Below are 20,901 nucleotides of genomic sequence, written 5' to 3' on the forward strand. Positions count from 1 at the left end.
CGCACACGGCGCGTCCTTCAAGCGAAATGGCCTAGTGCGGTCGGCGTCGGGCGGCTACACGGTTCCGGACCGACCGCTCAGACCGCGGTCGCTGGCGCGCGCTCGCATGCCAAGGGCGTCCGGAGGTCAAACGAAATTTTGTTGGTAACAACTGTCTACACGGTCCGGGACAGACCAAGGCCACGCGGTTTGGGGGCTTGTCGGCTGCCGTGTAGCAGGGGCTTAACAATAACGACCAATAAAAGGTTTTATGTACATATTCATAGGCATCTTACTTCGTTCTCATAACTACAATCCATACCTGTTGGCAAGTAAGGTAAGCCAATGACGAAAAAAATTACAAAATATCCAACAATATTAATAATTGTTAGAACCTATTTTTTTATAAGTATGCTGTATTTATGATTATATAACCAAACACACGAGTATAGACAAAGTAAAAAAAATCGCCGACCGTTCTTCTACTATTAACTATAATATACCTACCAACTCATCAAGATTCTTACGAGCCCAAATTTAATTAAATACCTGCCTGCTATATAATTAGGTATAATAATAGGCCTTTTCCATCTTTCAGATGTTTAAGCAGCATTAATTAGGCATGGCATACCTACCTCAAAAATAACCCTCACCGACATTGGCACAATTAATGGACAAATAGGTAGCGTTATTTAATTACTTACCTAAAATAACCTCTACGTCTACTTAGGTATAAGTATAGAGCTATATATGTAGTCTACGTCTACATATCTCTATATAAACCTTAGTTCTTAGTGAGCTGAAATGTCCAAGTATTTTCGGAACCACCCCCAAAAAACAAGCTATAATATATTTCAGTAGGTATTATTCATTACAGCTTCTCATGAAGTGCAGTTTTCATATCGAGTAACAAAACCTTGTTAATGTTGTTTCCAGTTAAGTTGACTTTACACGCGCACAACAATAGTAGCGTTTGTGTATTTTATACGTATACTTACACAGACAAAGACAACGCGCTGTTACCTGCGCCTGAGCCGAGCCGCATTCCGTTGCCCACCTCCGCGATTGGCCGTCGACACGAAGCCTTCGAAGTTCAAATTTTATATTTAGAAAGTCAGTTATACGTTGTGGATTGTGTTACGTTCCTTATTGGGATGGCAAATTTATAAAGGTAAGGTAAACAGATAATTATTTTGTTTAAAGTAATTATAAATAATCTTAAGTGACCTCGGCGCGAACGAAAACCTATTAAGCCCATTTTCTTATCGTGTCCTGAATCATAGTCAAATTACATTGGATATTAAGTTGTAGTTAAGTAGCTGACGGTTTACGCACCTGTTAAGATACGCAGTACCTGTACCTATATCAGTGTGTTGCGGAGTTCCCATTGCCAGTGACACTCTATCTGTAATAAACTTAATCGTGCTGCTGTCAATCTCACGTGATTTTAATAGTAAAGTTTTTCTTTGCGTTCTTCGGAAGTGACTCATCTGATAGGTGCTTAGTTAATGCGCAAATATACAAGTTTTACCTTTTTAGCTAATTGTGATTATATTCTTGTCAAAATAGGTAGGTAGAGTTAGACCAAGAACATTCTGCAGATATTTTGATAGCCCACGCAGTGCAAGTGTTATTTTAAACGACAAACTTCTTTAAAATAGTTCGTTTCTTCTTCGTTTGTCGTTTAAAATAACACTTCCACTGCGTGGGCTATCAAAATATCTGCAGACTTTTCTTGGTCTAACTCTATTCCAGGTTGGTAGATACTTTTGGCGCGTTGTTTCATCGACTTCTATTGATGCTGACTGTACCTACCTACGAAGGATGATTTCACGGCCGCACTGTATGGTAGACCGAGGAGAAATCACAGGGCGAATCGGGTCATAGTAAAAAAGTTGTTGATATTGAAAATATTGCCTATGGCTGGCGTCGCAGGCTTACAGAAGACATGTACAGCGCTATTTGAGAGCACTCATATCAATGAAATATTTCAGATATCAATGGATTTTCCATGATGATCCGAATCACCTTGTGATCCGATTCGCCTGGGTCTACCCTAACTTTTTTTGTAAGGCTTGCGTCTGACCATTAGGCGTTATAACTTAAAATTTGATTGTTCGGTTAAACTAAAAGCTATTTTAAAATCGCACGGACCCGAATATGTACCTACTCGTAAAGGTGCTATTTTACTGAAGCAACTTTAAGTAGCGATAGGTACAGTCAACTGTAAAAATATGGGTGTAGCCAACTTATTAAAAAATATGTCCCATAGTTCTTAATTCGCTGACATAAGAGTTATGGGACATGTGTTTGAGATGATTTGTGCACCCATATTTTTACAGTTGACAGACCTATACTATGGGTTCGACAGCCATATGGTGACCACGATAATGTCACCTTCTGTCACTGTTCTCTACATCATAGGTCAGTTGTAAGTGTAAGTTGGTCAAACCAAATTTGTCAGTAAATAAGAACAAAAAAACTCATCCTTTGCTTTTGCGTGCTAGTACTAGTGTAAGACAAAAATAGTACTCCTATGATTCTCTCTGTCTATGTTTGAAATGAGACAGTCCTTTGACAAACTATGTATAGGATAGGCCAATCAAATAAGATCCAAAAAAGCGTTTTGAGGAATTAATTCCCAGCAAGCCGGAAATTGGATAAATACCTTCATTTGGTCCTAAATGCGTGTAATCCGAGTTTGCGCAATCCCAGGAGGTGTGCATATATTTTGGACGCCTTGGAAGATACATTTTTTCCTGGATTACCAAACCACTCGATGTAGAAGGAACCCACCATTAATTACAATGGCACTACTAAGTAGCAAGGTTTGGTGGATAAGACGCTGGTGAAAAGGCGTTTTCGGATTTTACCACGATCATGCCATTTGAATAAAGAAATTCAAAATGGCGGCAATTTTTTACAACTTTGACTACGAATTCATATTAAGGTATTTTTCGGAACTTCAAATATCACTTTTCTTAATGATTAGAGCAAATTTTCCGCCAGACGTACCGTTTTAGAGTTACAAGCAAAGAATTATAAAGAGCAAAATTTTTGCACGACTGCGAGTGCGCAATCTCGGATTACACTCATTTAGGACCAAAAGAAGGTATTACGATGATTTTAGCTTGCTGGGAATAATTCTTCGAAAAAGTCTCATTTGATTGGCCTGATACATTTTTCTCATATTGTACTCTACCTATGTTATCGCCTTCAATTGGATGTTTTGAAAACACAGACAATAAATTTCAAACTTCCATTGTAATGCGTTTTGAATATTTGTTAAGTACTGCCGGAAATGCTTCAAGTAGTTTCGAGTGTATTGAACGATGCGAAATACATCGATGAAATAAATATTTTTACTAAACGGTTTTTAATTAAAGATTAGATAAATAAATATAAATATTTGGGGGACATTCTTACACAGATCGCCCTAGCCCCAAATTAAGCAAAGGTTGTACTATGGGTACAGTCGCCATCAGATATATCGGAGCAGTCGAGGTTCTCCAAAATATCTGAACACGCAATTTAACGCCTTGAAAATAGAGGCGTGTTCAGATATTTGTAACCACCTTGGCCGCTCCGATAAATCTGATGGCCTCTGTACTAGGCGACGATATACATACTTACACACACATATATAATACATATATATATAACATCCAGTGATAAACACACAAATAAATGCCCTTACCGGGATTTGAACCCGGGACCGCCAGGAGGAGGAGGTACTTAATAAAATAAAATACGCTACCGCGCTCGGACCTCGGCACGGCGTCCGATTTTGTGCTTGGTCTGAACAAAAGCAGGTCTCAGTTCAGAGTGACTACTAGGTGAAGCACCCACCAATCTAGGCTCCATTAGAGGCTTCGGAGTCGGCTTATAATATTGGCACAGTGAACAAACAAAACAAGAGACAGCAAATGGCTCGGACACGTTGTTCACGAAAAGTGTCGAGTTCGTTTCTCGACGAGCCCCCGGAATAATTTGTCCACTAAATTTTAACAGCTATGAGTGTGTGTGATTGTGATCTGAGACCTAACTGGTTAAATCCTGAAGTAAATTGGTAGAGAGTGGCTAGTGGAGTTGTGGCACCTCGCCGCACGGTTACTCATGGCGACTTTTCTTGCATACTAATGAGACAAAAACAATAATATAATGCAATTGTCATTCGTCCCGTTGCCGCTTGTGACGATTGCGCTTTCCTTGTTTTTTTTTTTACGATAACTTTGGTCAAGGCTTGTCTTTCGTAATCAAAATAAATTTTGATTGAAATTAAATCATGAGCGCGACTGATCATTGCGTCCATTTAATATGAGTTGAATGAGTTTTCTTGGAGTTATTCAGAAAATATAAGAGAGGTGTCTAAGGTGGAAAAGGATGCGCAGTACCTACACTGACCCTACGAGCTACGTGTCGTGAGCAGTTGGCGCGCGCTCAAGGTGATCAGGCCTGATCTGAGATCACCGTACGCGCATTTGCTCACGTTTAGGCAAATTCTTGCCTTATACTTTTATCTTTTATTGATTACAACATTTACAAACATTGAGCGGACTACCAACAGGTATTAATATAATTACTGACTTATTTAATTAAACATTTTGTATCTTACCCACTCCACAAACTCACACTAAGTAGGTTAGGTACCTAATTTTCGAAGTTAGTTTCTTTTTTTGAATGAAAAATCCACTGAGCAAGGCCCGATATGCTTTTGGCTTATTTTTTATTTTTGATATTTGATAACACAATATTACCTTCTTAAATTTCATAAGTAAACTAGGTCGCCATAGGTCGAGGAGAGGCTGGCGTTTTCCCTTTGGATTCATTATACTTGAGTGTATATCACAAAATGACCTTTATTAAATTCTCTATTTAACTTACAAGCCAACAACCAGACACGCCAAGATAAGTAATCAAATCTTAATTTACTACACAATTCCGGAAAATTTACAATTGAAAGGAAATTCGAATGGTTTGTAGAGTTATTCCGTCTCCTAGCAACGCTGGCAACAACTCGAGCCGATCGTCCTGAAGGTACTTACTTACAATGCTCATCGCAGCTATGACTAAACTGTTCGAAATACTTGAGCCCATATATCCCCCGTGAGAAGTGTCCAGTGTGTAACGGCATGTGACACGGATTCTCGAGTCGGCTATCCCAAGGTAACTTGCTTTCTGATATTTATCAAGAATCTTTCTGTAGACAGCATCGATTCTCAAGGTATTGCAACTCTTCACAAAACGTGTAAGGGCATTTATTTCTTTTTTTGCAAGAAGATTTCAAATACATAAATGATTATAGGCACGATTAATAATACAAAATTACAAAATTAATTATATAGGTAACCTGTGGTAACCAAAAATAGGTACACTAATCGCAATGTAACAAATCCATCAAAACATGTAATCATTTGAAGTCGATAATGTAAATTAGCTTATCTATCCATCTTAATATATAGGTACGAACTTACTATTTAATATTGTTTAATACATTATTAGTTATTATTATTTTTTTGAATTGCTTTTTAATTAATTAAATTAAGCTTGTTTAACCGCACAGGTAGGTAGCAACAATTGCTTACTAGCCGAATGAGTCTTTCACTTTTTTACATCAAAAATAGCCGAATATAGTTCTAAGAAATATACATAGAAACAGGTGGCAATTGACCCTTACTGGGTATCCGTTTGTTGATCCGCACAAGTTGCACCGCACAGGTAGGAATGAGTCACCGCGCACGATGCAGCGAAAGTATTATTTATTTATTCATGGTTCCAATCATTAGGTAAAATCACCACTGTATGGTCTGATACATGCATTCGACTTAAACCGATTACTAGGATATGACGTGGTGAAGATGCACAATCCCTAAACTTTTGATAATTTATACCTACCTATCGCAACACGCAACGCAAACAGGTATGTGTAGGAAATCTTTGAACTCCAAGAATTGCGAGTCCGAGTGGCCAATCATTTCACAAAAAAAAAAACAACTGACAACCATCCAGTTTACCAACGACGCTTGTCAATGATTCCTATATATATTTATACAGTTTTTTTGCATGTTTATTTAACTAACTTATTTGATAATAAGTTTACTGACGATAATCATATTTCTTACATTATTTATTTGTTTGCGCATGCCAAACAAAATCAAATCAAGAGTGAACAGGCACCTTCTGGGCGAGCTCGCTCCATCGTAGGCCACGTCTACGCCTCGGCTAGTCTGTGGCCATGAGTAAGCCCGTTCATAATCAATATATATATATATATATATATATATATATATATATATATATATATTTATTTAAACGTTGTTGTAAAGATCAAAATAGAAATCTCAGACGCGACTTATATGAAGACAAGTCATGCTATAACTAATTAACAACTGTGAGTTGTTAATCTTGAATTAAATAAAAACTTGCAAAATGTTTTCGTTAACTTTACGCTTGTGAATATGTATAATAATATTATATACTAACCCATATTTTCATAAAGCGTAAGCCAAAAAAGCTATTTAGGACGCTTTGCCCAACTACTACGTACCTAAATATTAAAAAAGTATCAGACAGTTATATGTTATGACTATTATTTTCCAAAAACATAAATAAAATAGTCTTAAGTGTTTTATTAACTATCTGATACTTAGGGCTTGCGAGAATTATGATAAAATGACGGAACATTAAGGGGTGTTTCAGAGCGAGGATGTCGCGGCTGCTGCTAGCGCTGGTGGTGGCGGGCGCGTCCGCGCAGCTCACCCTGGACGGCGTGCGCTGCGGGCAGCTGCTGTGCCAGCAGGACCAGTACTGCTCGCCGGAGACCAACCGCTGCGCACCCTGTAGCCTCATCTGCAACACCACGCATCACAACTACGACGCGGGGCTTTGTGTCAAGGAATGCCAAGGTTCGTTTCATCCGTCCACTCAATTAGAACGACATATTACCCAAGAAAGTGACAGGTGATGTGGCTACCATACGGCGTTTGGCTACCATGTCGCCCGGACGTAATAGCCTAAAGTTAAGGGCCTAAACGGAAAAATGTGGCCACCATTTGCCGTTTAGTGGATAAAGCGAAAAATAAGCAAAATAAAACTATGTGACAAAGACCAAAAGTTGGGCAATCAATTGGACAACAATAGTAGTAAAATCCTACTGATTTATAAGTACATAAAATAATTGGTTTACCTATTAGAAAACACAATTCGCCCAATGAGGGCGCCACTAAACGGACGACGCAGTCTCAATACAGTTTCTCATTTGAGTCATATATTTAAAAAAAAATTTCGCTAGCAGTCGTCTCTGCTTAGTAAGAAAGTAACCAAAAATATTGTAATTAAATAGTTATCTTCTAGGTTAAAGTTTACAACATTACGAGTAGGTACGAGTATGTACACAATACACATAAGCACCAAATGTGTAACTTGCAAGTAAGTAAATGTGTAATTTGACCGGTGACGCTTGCGCTACTAACTTTACGATAAGTAGGTACCTTACAAGGTGTCTTTTTAAATATTAGAGATACATATATTCCGCGTCACACTGAAGGATTTCAACCGCGGAACCAACGCGTAACGAAAAGAAATATTGAAGAAAAGTATGTCCTAATATAGTAAAAATCATTAAGTATTAATATTCAATGTACAAATATAATGTAACGTTCAATCCTAAGTTGGTCAAAATAAAACATTAATTAATTATTATTATTCACCTTGCGAAAATCCTGAATTAAACATAGGTGGCGCAATGAAGAACACCATAAAGATATACTTACAGATTAATTTAGATATTACAGCGCTCATCAGCATGTCAGCCGGAGAGTAATTAGATAACGTCAGGTGTAAACAAAATTCCAAAAACGATACCATTTTCCGCGGTGACTTATTGTGTGCGATGAAAATCCTCGCGACGTGTGATGACTAATATTCTACAAACAATAATAATAGGGCCATCTGGCTTTGCAGCAATAGATTGTCGATTTAGTCGTGCTAGACTTAAAGTTGATTATCATCTCTCGACGACGACCTGTGAAACCAGTTTTGTGACCGCAGCCCGCCTACTGCTATACTTGTACTGCTCTAAGTGAACGCGTCGCATTCACTCATTTGGCGCATATATTCATATTGGAAGTTTCAGGTTGAACGGCTGGGCTAACAGAAAAAAGTCTAGGTACTTTTTATGATAGAACACTGGCACAGGCTACACCTTGACCACATCTATGTTTCAATAATGTGGTGTTGCTGTATGAGTGAATTGCAAAAAAAACTTTACATAGTTAAGCACCTGTAACTAGTCTAAAGTTAATTGATTCCATTGTGTTACGACAGTTAAGCCATTTCTATTTAAGTTAGATGCATGAAAGTGTGTTAGCGTAAGCTATTGGTCTAAGAGCTAGCCACGGAAATAGGTATGCAATTTATAGAGCAACGAAATCCCTCTAGTTAGTGTGCCATACTATCATTATTAATTAATCCGGGCGCCTGGCAGCTGTTTAGCGGTGGGTGAGGGAATGGTTGGGCAACAAAGGGGTTGTAAAATCAATCGAAGGTGTGCAATTTATAGAGCTCTGATTTTGGTGTGATATAATAGCTAAATATGTATTTAATTGAAATATAACAATGCCAGGCGTTTTAATTGGGGGAAAAGTAGTGCCAGTTGACGTACAAGATTTCGCGAAAAAGTACCAAAATAGGTTTGCAATTTATAGAGCAACGAAATCTTTCTAGTTAGTGTGCAATACTATCATTATTAATTAATCCGGGCGCCTGGCAGATGTTTAGCGGTGGGTGTGGGAGTGGTTGGGCAACAAAGGGGTTGTAAACTCAATCGAAGGTGTGCAATTTATAGAGCTCTGATTTTGGTGTGATATAATATAAAAATATGTATTTAATTCAAATATAACAATGCCAGGCGTTTTAATTGGAGGAAAAGTAGTGCCAGGTGCCGTACAAGATTCGCGAAAAAGTACCAAAATAGGTTTGCAATTTATAGAGAAACGAAATCTTTCTAGTTAGTGTGCAATACTATCATTATTAATTAATCCGGGCGCCTGGCAGCTGTTTAGCGGTGGGTGTGGGAGTGGTTGGGCAACAAAGGGGTTGTAAAATGAATCGAAGATGTGCAATTTATAGAGCTCTGATTTTGGTGTGATATAATAGCTAAATATGTATTTAATTAAAATATAACAATGCCAGGCGATTTATTTGGGGGAAAACTAGTGCCAGGTGACGTACAAGATTCGTGAAAAAGTACCAAAATAGGTTTGCAAATTATAGAGCGACGAAATCTTTCTAGTTAGTGTGCCATACCATCATTATTAATTAATCCGGGCGCCTGGCAGCTGTTCAGCGGTGGGTGTGACAGTGTGAAGTTGAGATTCGAGATAATTTAAAATTTGAATGATTCAAATGCTGTTATCGTTGAAGGTTCATCGTAATTTTTTTTTTATAATGTACTCGTAGGAAATGTGGTCACCAGATCACGCTGATTGGAAAGCCAAAGCTTCTTCAGATTAACCTTCATTCATAAGTTTTCATTTAATTCGAGTTGAAGAGTTCCGCATTACCAACTCTTCTATACTATAATTATTGGTCACACGAAGTCATGTAAGTCAAGTTACATGACATACGTGGATCAGACATGGCACGTATTACTTTACAAATAAGTTTCCTGACATATTTTCTCTGCATTTGAAAAACAATTGTACCTGAATTGTACCTTCGTCGAATTCAAATTTGTCAACAATTTTAAAGATGATTTAGACTGGTTATCCGTAACACATCTAAAGAACTCAAGTTGCGGAGCGTTGGGCGTGACACGGCAGCGCGGTCGACGCGGGCGGCCCGAGCGGCGCGAGGCCAGTTGCTCTTTGTCGTCGCCTGGCAGGGTGATCGACTGAATATTTGCGCCTGTATTTTTGCACACACGATTTTGAAGGTCCACTCTAATGAAAAAGTAAAGGCCCAGACCTCTATAAATGAGACAACTTTGGCACTTTTTGTACGTCACCTGGCACTAGTTTTCCCCCAATTAAAACGCCTGGCAGTGTTATATTCGAATTAAATACATAATTAGCTATTATACCACATCAAACTCAGAGCTCTATAAATTGCACACCTTCAATTGATTTTACAACCCCTTTGTTGCCCATCCACTCCCGCACCCACCGCTGAATAGCTGCCAGGCGCCCGGATTGATTAATAATGATAGTATGGCACACTAACTAGAGGGATTTCGTCGCTCTATAAATTGCATACCTATTTCCGTGGCTAGCTCTCCGTCTATATAGATATATGTGTACGAATTAAATACAATAAATACAATACAATTTATATATTATAATTAATTTGCGTAACACAAATGAATCAATTAAGTTAAGACTCATCACAGCTTCTTAACTGCGCTTAATTACAAAAAAAGAAATTGTAATTCACTCATATCGAGGACTTCGTTTGGTGTTAGTACTTAATTAAAGCCAAAACAATGCTACTGAACCGAATATAACGAAGTTTGGCATGTATGTAATAAAAAATATGAATTAGTGTAATTTATGAAATCAAAGGCTTGGAGTACTGGCGAGATGGAAAAAACTTAAAAACACACAGACCTAATGATACGCAGGCGGAGCCGGGGCACACCAATAAATCTATTTGGTTATTTTGTGAAAATGATATATGAAACCAAAATTAAATACAATTTAATAAAATTAAGATTTTAAAGTACAAATTCTCAAATTTAAATGTAATTTAAAATAAAAATCTCAGAGCTAGTATCAGGGTGTATGATGTTAATCAAACGAGCGTCTACGGCCAAATAGGCTGAGTTTCAGTCTTCGCTGCCCGAGAAGACTCTTGTTTAAAGAGAATGTCTCTTGCTTTATTTAATCTTCAAAATTAATGTGCGTAGTGTCATCTTACATCTAATAGTAAGAAGTATAGGTATATTGTTCTGGCTGTAGAGCCTTTTATTATTTGGCTATTTCTATAATGCAATAGGGAACTCATGCCGAGATCCTGGAACACGTAGTAAGTATGTCTGTATGTAACATGTTACGTACTAAGTACCCAAGCTGGAACACCGATGTAACATGTTGTCAACACACTTTACTGCAACAATCGAGTTAAAAGTACATACTTATTTCATTGGTAAAGGGTGCAATGCTACAATGCCCTAGCCGTCACGGTCTGTTGACTGCGACAGGTACTCTGCCCACGCACACACACGCGCATGCACGTCGCCAATGTGTGCTACACATACTTGCGCAATGCCTCATAACTATGGTGCTATCAATTCTATTCAAGCATGCAAGCTAACAAGCTAAAATACTAAGAAATGGAGTTACTTAATGCATTATTATCTAGCGAACATTTCTTACACAGAGCAAAGATTTTCTCATAAAAGCTCTCAAAGCGTGTCTGCTTTAGGCTAACAAGGGCTAGGTACTCGTCTATTCAACCTTGACTTTTATAATGGATCAAGTAAGTAAGTAGTTTACTTACCCATGATCGGCTGTACGGGTGCTATCCACTTCGGTGGCGTTCCATGAAAACTGAAGTCCCAGGCATCTTAAAAGTAATAGAACGCGCCATTCCGTCGCCTACCTAGTCTCAATATGATTTGCTTTGTGTTGTCTGCTTATCCGCTCTCATGTGCGAGGGTGTTGACCGCGCACCTGTTACCTGCTCTCTGATACTTTAACCTGACAATGTTTACTTGTTTCTTTTGAAAACATGCCCTGTTTTTCCTAGTTATATTTTTTGCCCTTGTCTTTATCGTTTGCAGGTAAGCCTTTTTACGATTTATGAAAAGGATGCAACCAAATTGTAGCATATTAGAAGTGATGACAGCAAAATTTATAGCCTTTACTTATTAGTATTACTTTACCTCATATATATATAAAATAAACTTTGGTTACTTTGGCGTATTTTTCAGGTTACCTGTTGGATCTGCGGTACATGCGCCGGTCGCAGGGGCCCGAATCCACTACAGATTATGGCAGTAAGTGTAATACATATATCAAATTAATTATTATATTATTATGACACACGCAGCCTCTGCGCGGCCTCTATAAAGCCGATAACACAAGTACCAGGTGGACAGAACTCGAAATGATCTTATGAATGTCATTGAGCTTGAAACGCTGAAACATATCTACGCACCTGGGGGCCTAGCCAAGATGGCAATTGTTTGCGTCGTAGCGAACGAAACGATTAGCACCTTGGCTAGGCCCTCTGGTTGCCATAATGTCTATGTTTTGGAGGTTTTCGAAAAAATTTACATGCCATTGTAACTAACAGGTACCTATGCCAGCCGAATGTTGTCACTAAAATTAGTAATTATGTAGGTACTTCAGCTAAAATATTTTTATCGATGGCGTTGTTGCTTTGCTGTACGTAACTGTCTTATCGTCAGTCCTGACTGTCCATTCAATGCAATGCTCTTAGTTAAGAAAATCCGTGATTGTTTAGGTAATTGTAATTCCGATGTGCGGAGCGAAAGTTTTTCTATTTAGATTGTTTTTTAATGTTTTTATTCGAGTTTGGAGTTATATTTCACAGTCGACAGATATTTTTTTTTAATCTTCTTAAGTTTTTTAGCTATGATCTTACCATACATGATATGTAATAATTTTTTTTTTTAATCGTACCCTTTTCTTATGTTAAAATAAACGAAGTATAGTACCAATATCAAACGTAAATAAGTAAGTTTTTGTACTGTATTGTACAAAGAAACATTATGATGCGCTCTGCGAATTAGTAAACCCCGTTGGTGAATCCAACCTATGAATTAATAAATAAATTTTAATTTTTATTATGCAGACTGATTACACCCAAATATCTGGTAGACCGGTACGTAGTGACCCAAGTAATTAGCTGCATTTGCTAACGAAGTTATGCGATCGATGTTGTTTTGCAATAATTTTTATCACTACTTATAAGTACCTGGGCTTGGTGCACATATTTTATATGGAATTTACGCCATAATTCAAGTATTTTAAATACGAGTATGTATATTTTGTTAGGCGACATTATGGGAAATATTTTTAGACAATTTATTGTATATTAACCGTGCTATGCCCTTTCGCGTTATTTTATTTGTAACCTAGATGTTTTAACTATAATAAACTAATTATTAATTTAATTATTATAACTTAAAAAAAATATAGAATTTATTAGCCGCTTCAAACTGCGTAATTTTTTATAATGAAAATATCCAGAGAGGAAAATTAGCACTACGTTTTTAAAGAGAAGCGGTTATGTGACTTTGTCTCCTTTCGTACGATACTACTATACCGTAGCCAATTCTTCCTGTTACGAGGAACTGGGGGCCTCTGGTATTTCGCTCACGATACATATAGGCACGTAATTAAAGTGTACCGTTGTTGTTTGTAAGGTGTGGAGCGGCAGGCGCGCGCGGCGCTCATCCTCAGTGGCGTGGCGCTCGCCGTCCTGTTACTGGCCCTGGTGCTCATCTGCCGCGCCAAATTATCCTGGCGGTATATTAAACAGAAGTTCCAGCCTACAAAGGTGAGTCGCTGCATACATTTCACACAAATACCTGTAATACAGGGTGTCCAGTGGCAAATTTCCGATTTCAAATCCAAATAATTTTCGAACGCGTAGTGCCAAGGAGACGCAGAGATTTTTTTTAGTTTCGTGAGTGTTGCGGGTTAATTAGTGACAATGGATCGCTGGCCAGCAGAGCAGCGTGCACGTGCTATTGAGGCGTATCTAAAAACGGTTTTTTATTCAGTACTGCAAGACCCTGACTTTGATTTTAATTTTTTTTTCTAAAACTGTTACGGATTTAGTCTGTCAGCTGACCGTAGTCATTTTTCTGGACCAAAAAATTCAGAACAATAGATTAAAATCAGAATGGGGCTCCTAGGCGTAAGTTGCCATAATAATTTTAATATACGCCATACTGCGATGCACCGTCAGCTAATCTTATTGGAAGCTCGGTAGAAAATATGAGTTTCAAAAAATTTTATCCGCATTCATCAACTTTTTATATAAGTATACAGTTTTGGTTTATATATTTTAGTATTTTTTTATCAAATGATGAAATCGGAAATCTGCCACTGGCCACCCTGTATTTACGGATGGATTGGTTCCTGGAAGCAAATTTATTGATAGGTACTTCGTGGGGTGAGAATGCGTTTGTATTTGTATCATACTCCACTTAGGTTTTTAGGGTTCTGTGTTCAACTAGGAACCCTTACAGTCTCGCCATGTACGTCTGTCTGTCTATCTGTCTGCCCGTCTGTCCGTCTGTGCTTCTGCGGCCTAACTCTGTGTCGTTTACAATTTACACAAACCCATCACGTCGACAAAGTGGTAAATAAAAAATAGGAAATTAATGAAGGGACGTCCCCTACATGTAAAGATGATTTGTACAGACTTTGTACCTACTGACAACTTGGCGTTTTTATGAAAATGCATGTCGTAAGATATCCGTTACCTTATTTTTACTTAAAGGCGCTGTTTTCTAGTTTCCAAGTAGCTACCTATCTACTAAGTACTTCCTTTATACATTCAATTATAAGCCAATACGACATTATATGATTATTTTGATCTCTAAATGCTCGATGACTTAAAAACTTTAATATAATGTTTCTAAGAATAGTTCTGTTACTTTTTTGAATCCTGTCACCAAAACCAATGCAGTTACAATCATATTTCAATTTCTTTCAGAATCGAGTAAAGCAGTATCCCGCAACGGGACTCACCCATCACAACCCTCACGCTGAAATGCCGAAACCGAAATCAGAACTTAAATTAGACATACCGAACCCTGAACCCTTAAAACGGCCGCAGCCCTTAAACGCGCGAGACCTGGAGACCAGGACCTCGCAGACCGAGAAGAGCCAGGGGGCCACGACGCCCAAGACGATGAGCACAGCGCTGAGCAACCGTCACCCCGCCGAGGACACTACCTTGGACTTCTCTTACGACAACATGGCCATGAACGTCACTCCACCCGAGCGCGCCACGGCCACTCACAAGTTCTAATGCTCAGCGGTAGGCACCTGATTCAACACTACTTAATGTTTAACTATTAAGAATGTTTAGTAATCTCTTTGTATCAACATACGACACAAATCCGAGCGACTTTAGTCATCATCTATTTTAAATCGTAGATTCCAATAGCTGCAATTTGCACCTAGCACGTAGGTACTACATATTTATTATAGGTACTATTTAAGTTTGATTAGTCGAAGCGTTTCGATAGTGTGCAACCCTTCGTAGAGCAGCTCAAGTATTGGTTTTGAGATTATAATGTAGGTATGCAATTTTTTCCGATAGGTATATGATGATATCGCAAGCGAATAATATACGAATAATTCGACTGAAGGAGGAATAAATACATCGTTTTCTTATTAATTATATAACAGAAGACTACATTTAAATGTAAATAAAATATACTTAAATAGGAACTATTTAATCAAAATATCTTAAGTGGCCCATAGATTACCAGTTCGCCGGACGATATCAGCGTGTCAGTTGTTCGGAGCTGTCAAATTTTGCTTCTTACTGACAGGCCGATACCGTCCGGCGGACTGGTAATCAATGGGCCCCTTTAAAGATCATAAGTTGGATCAAATCATATGGAATTATGGATAAGTACGAGAGCAATATAAATAAATTAGTAACATTCTTAAATTATAAATTTTCTACTTAGATAATTTTCATAAGAGTTATAACCATGTACCTACTCGTAAATCTCCAGTAGCATCACATTGTATTTAATGTTAGAAAGATTTTAGAACTATCATTGTAATATTTAATATTAGTTTTTATAGGGTATAGTTAAGGATGACTGCGTTTTGCTCAAGTCATTGCTTATGTAGGTACATAATATAATATCTTGGTATAATGATAAATGGAATGCAGGAGTATTTAGTTAAGGTGGTCAAAATGGGGTTGTATAGGGTACCTACATGCACCTACGTTAAGTTGTTCCCAGCATTTAGACACGTTGGTGAATGAGGGGGATGTAATAAATATACATAAATAGTTAGACGTAAGAAAATGTTTCTTTCCAAGAGGATTCAATTGCTTAAATGGATTAATTACCTACATACAGCAAACTACAAAATTCTCCACTCCACTTTACGAATGAATTCACTCTGCAGCAAAAATGCATTCCCACTTTGTGAATAAACGGATTTATAAAGTGAGAATGCAATTTTGCGGATGGGTGTACTGTCACCTGCCATAATATGTTACTCTTCGAAGGCCGCAAAAATTGTGACACGCGCTTATGAATCTACAAATAAGATCGTGTCAGATATTTTTGCGTCCTTCGTTGTGTAACATATTATTGCAGGCGACTGTACATAGTATATGCCCATTATCAGTGCCGGATTAAGATATATTGATGCCCTAAGCATTTCTAGACCATGGTGCCCCCTCTGCGTAGGGTCATCGAGATTACATTGAATTTTTTGGTAAGTTGAGTGACGTTCATTGCCGCATTACAGCTGAGAATGGAAATCAGTCACATCATTTTATCACGAAAATTGACAGTGCCGCAGCAGTAACGTTGCAACAGAGTAATGTTGCTGCAGTCGCCACCCGAATGTCACCTTTATTATATTTTAGAATGTTAATGAAAACGCGAGCGAAGCGAGCGCGAAAATATTTCGACATAAAAACGCAATTTGATAGATAGTTGTACATTTTTACTTTTAGTATGGAAATCAGTCACATCATTTTATCACGAAAATTGACAGTGCTGTAGCAGTAACCTTACAACAGAGTAATGCTACTGCAGTCGCCACCCGATTGTCACCTTTATCATTTCTTAGAAAGTTATTGTAAACGCGAGCGAACCGAGCGCGAAAATTTTTCGATATAAAAAACGCAATTTGATAGACAGTTGTACATTTTTACTTTTAGTTCCAACCAGGCGCGAATCCAGGATTTCATACAGAGAAGGGATGGGACAGTTTTCTATCAGCCTAGCTTCGCATAGGGCTCGATATTTAAGGGTTTCAGCGAGGCTGTTTTCATACAGAAAAGATGCAAGAAAGCAGAGCTTGGAATTGACCAAGTGAATGTGAAATGTGAGCAAGGCAGAAGGCCCAGCTGCGAAAGAGGAAAGCTTGGATTTGGATCCACGCCCAAGTGTAATTAAGGCAGTTGATCAACTTTGCCATAAGGCAGAAGACCTCGCATAAGACCTTACGCCGAACTGCAAAAGAGTGGCTTGAAATCGAATCTATGCATGTAATCACGACTCTTCTACTGCTCGCTCTTTGGCTTCACTCGAAAGCGCTACTTGATAGGATGCTTTTAGTTTTCGGCTTTCACGGGGCCCCTTATAACACTTTGACAGGTCTCAGGATCGCGGCTAAGGAGCAACTCGGCTTGATCGACAAATCTGGCGTGCAAGAAAGCAAAATTCGCTATAAAATCGGTAACCTATGTCGAAAAACTCGGCTGGCCGCAAGCCCGGAAGCAAGATTTTTTTCCATGACTTTAAGGGCCTCCGCGTAAGGTCAAATCGAGACGGGTTGTTAGTAAGCGTTGTGAATTACCGATTGTTTCCCAAAGAATTACGCGCCATTATTTTTGAAAATTAGCTTTTGGACAGCTAAAAAAAAATCGTGTGGTAAAAACGATGTGTCTGTCCCTAATTTTAAAATTTGTTCACCTTTTTCAACCTGGCATTTTGGTGCCCCCCCCCCCTGAACGTGGTGCCCTAAGCACGTGCTTGTTTTGCTTATTGGTTAATCCGGCACTGCCCATTATGCACAAATTACTGTTAGGTATTGGATAATTAGTCGAGCGTTCTTGACACATTTTTGACGAATTGGCTGTATGAATAGATTTTGAAGAATTTTCCAGTTATAGGCATAGTATTTTCGTTCCAGAGAAGCTACAAAAACAAATCCTAACAAAAAAATTAAAATACTTAAAACAAATAATGACCCTATTATGGCCTCGATTGTAAAATTCTCTATATATTTCAGTTATCTTGTTTTATTTTATGCGTATTAGATCGAGTTCGACTCGGGTTAAATATTCAGCATGGCTGAAGTAGTTTTGCTTAGGGGATGTTCGTTGTGTGTGTTGGAGTGTTGAAATATATAGCTGGTTAAACAACTTTCTCAGCAGTAAAAGGCGCGAAATTCTAATTTTCTATGGGTTCATAACCTTACGCGCCTACATTTTTTAAATTTGCTGCTTTTTTCTACCGACGGAAATGGCTTGATAAATTTTCTTTACTCATGGACAAATTTACAGGAACGAGAAAAACAGGTTTGGTTACTGGATTACAGCACCTAAAGCAATTACAAAATTATTAATTAAACTTTTTTTTTGCGTTCCTCTAGTAGTCTAGTCCGTGAGTGTAGCCATTACTGTGTACCCCGTTAACTTTTTTAATTTGGCCTTAACTTTTATAAAATTGACTTGACATGACTTTTATAAAATTTTGACTTGGGTGCTTCTTCATATATTAATACTTTGTTAGTGAACAAAAGTATTTTATTTTTTCAGTATGCAATATTTACTTATCTAATTAATCGAACGAGCGAGCGAAGCGAACGAAGTTCTTACATTCAACTTTGCGCGGCTGGCTAGCGGCACGTCCCGGCATTTCGATGTTTTTAAGTTGAACTGTCAGAAGATAGTTTGATACTCAATAACTAAAGTAAATTTGATCTAATTTAAATGAAATTGGGTAAACATGTAGTCGAGGGCATTATATTTTAGTCATTAAATTATGAGCAGGCTCGATCAAGAGGTTATGGAGCTAGAAGAGCCTACAAGGCCCAAAAGCTATTTCTGAGGGGTCTTGCTATTCTGGTCAACTCCTTTGGGGCTGTCCATAAATTACGTCATCGATTTTTGACGATTTTGGACCCCCCCCCCCTATAATCATCCAAAAATCATGCTTCAAATGACCCCATTTCCTCCTACTTCATGCTACCGTCATCCGATGTCCAGACCCCCCCCCCCCTAATTTGAAATGACGTAATTTATGAATAGCCCCTTTGCAAGAAAATATGAGTGGCCATAGTTTAGATACATTGGCAGGGTAGATCCATCTAGGATCGTTCTTTGGACAATTGTGGTGGGTACGCGAGGAAATAGGCGCATCAGCCATCTTGAATTTAACATTTTTTATTCAATCGTGTCGAAAATGTAATAGATGTCTATGAATCTACACTATATAGTTTATAGCGAACCGCGAGTTCTGAGTTCGGGGCGAACTACTAGTATAATGAGAGAAGTGTTAATAATGAATAGTTGAACACATACATAACTCTTATGAGAGATGTTTCCTCTAAATTAACGGAACTATTTGTATTTGCGAATGAGATAACTAATGGTCCACCAGAGTACCTATTATTTTTAATACTGATTGACAACTTGGCATTGCGGCTGCAAAATTATGTGGAGAGTGTCTGCTACATTTTTTACAACAATAGTTATGAAAAGTGACAGCACAAAAAGTTACTAATGTCGCACGTACAGTACGACACAATGACGTGGAGACTTGTTCTTTGACACCTAAAGAAAACATCAAACACTCGATAATACCTGAACTGACGGTTTAACCATATATTCATTGTATAAATATACAATAAATAAAAATAAAGAGCAGAGACAACAAGCAGTGTTTGGTACGAAAATCTAATAATAATTTAGAGAACTAGAAAACAGGACTGCAATGAGTCCTTACCCATCTAGAGAAGAGAATAATGTTCTCAATCAAAAGGTACGAAATATTCATAGTCAAAATGACACTTTCCTATTAAAATTTACATATGCCAGCAACATCATACCTAGTTATAATAGAAATAACCATTTTGTACTTTATGACTTTAAAGAACAAAATATTTTCTGAGAAAATCCTCATTCTCTAACAGGATAAATCCAAAATGTTAAAAAATACGTTTTATGCCAGCACAAAATAAACGTCAATTTGGAGTACCAATATTTGAGGTTATAGGCAATATTGCGTATATCCGGCGGATTCAAATCCGGAACAATGCATACCTATATCCTAAATTGGTAGTGACATGTCACAAAAATCGTTCACAGACGAAAGCGCTGTCCACCGCTATCTGCTGCAGCGCCACGAGCTATTTGTTTGACTAACGAGCAGAGCGACGGTTTTAATGTCGGTCCATCCACCAAACTGAAGGTTGAGTAATACCGTCATTTCGGCAACGGAGCGGTTCACTATGCATTCCAAAAGTCTTTATGAATGTATTATTTAAAACGTTGCATGTTCGCTGTTCGTTTAACTTGCACTTACTTTAATACTTAACTTTGTTAACACAATAACAAATTGTTATACCGTCAAACAATATTGAAGTATTATTGCAATACATCACAAGTCGCATTAAGACAGAAGCCTTTACTAATCGCTAACGCTCTATTGCACGACGGAATATGGTTATTATTATGAGTAGATTAGGTGAGTAGGTATAGGTACTACATATATTATTATAATCTCTTTATTTATTTTTCATCTTGGTCTAGGTCCACTATAATATGAATATAAAAGCACTTATTTACAAAAAATATATAAACACATTATAGAACACCTAACCTAAAATCACTCAACTTTGACGAGCTGCAGCGATCATTCTGTTTCGCGAATAGGTATGTTCATCATGACACTGACACCTCATTTTCTACAACGGAGATGGTTATCTGAAGTGGAAAATATATGAATAGCATCCGAGTTATGTTAACTAACTTTCAATCACATCATTCTTTATTAAAACCGATACAAACAGATACCACATGTGTGGTCCCTTTCTTTCTAAGCAAGTGTTGGTCTCAACATTATGGTCGATTTATCCACTAACGTCACCAGGTTCCAGCGTTCTCGCTTATTTATACAATCAGTCCTCGCTGTCAGTTTCTTAACTACCCCAAACGAGCAGTAAACGAACCTAC

At 37.9% G+C, this 20,901-nt stretch overlaps 1 protein-coding gene and 1 long non-coding RNA gene across 2 annotated transcripts in view; one reads left to right on the plus strand and one right to left on the minus strand.

The window, feature by feature from the left end:
* LOC134804931 (uncharacterized) overlaps nt 1-20,901 on the minus strand; it is a 181,165-nt gene that overhangs the window by 135,190 nt on the left and 25,074 nt on the right. The gene's annotated exons all lie outside the window — the stretch shown is intronic.
* On the plus strand, nt 1,000-15,128 carry LOC134804876 (protein grindelwald). The gene is made up of 5 exons (XM_063778182.1): nt 1,000-1,150; nt 6,679-6,884; nt 11,909-11,974; nt 13,370-13,503; nt 14,671-15,128. Exons 2-5 carry the CDS (start codon nt 6,686-6,688, stop codon nt 14,986-14,988), a joined length of 717 nt encoding a protein of 238 aa, XP_063634252.1. The 5' UTR covers nt 1,000-1,150; nt 6,679-6,685; the 3' UTR covers nt 14,989-15,128.

This window comes from Cydia splendana, chromosome Z (genome assembly GCF_910591565.1).
Source record: "Cydia splendana chromosome Z, ilCydSple1.2, whole genome shotgun sequence".
Taxonomy (NCBI): domain Eukaryota; kingdom Metazoa; phylum Arthropoda; class Insecta; order Lepidoptera; family Tortricidae; genus Cydia; species Cydia splendana.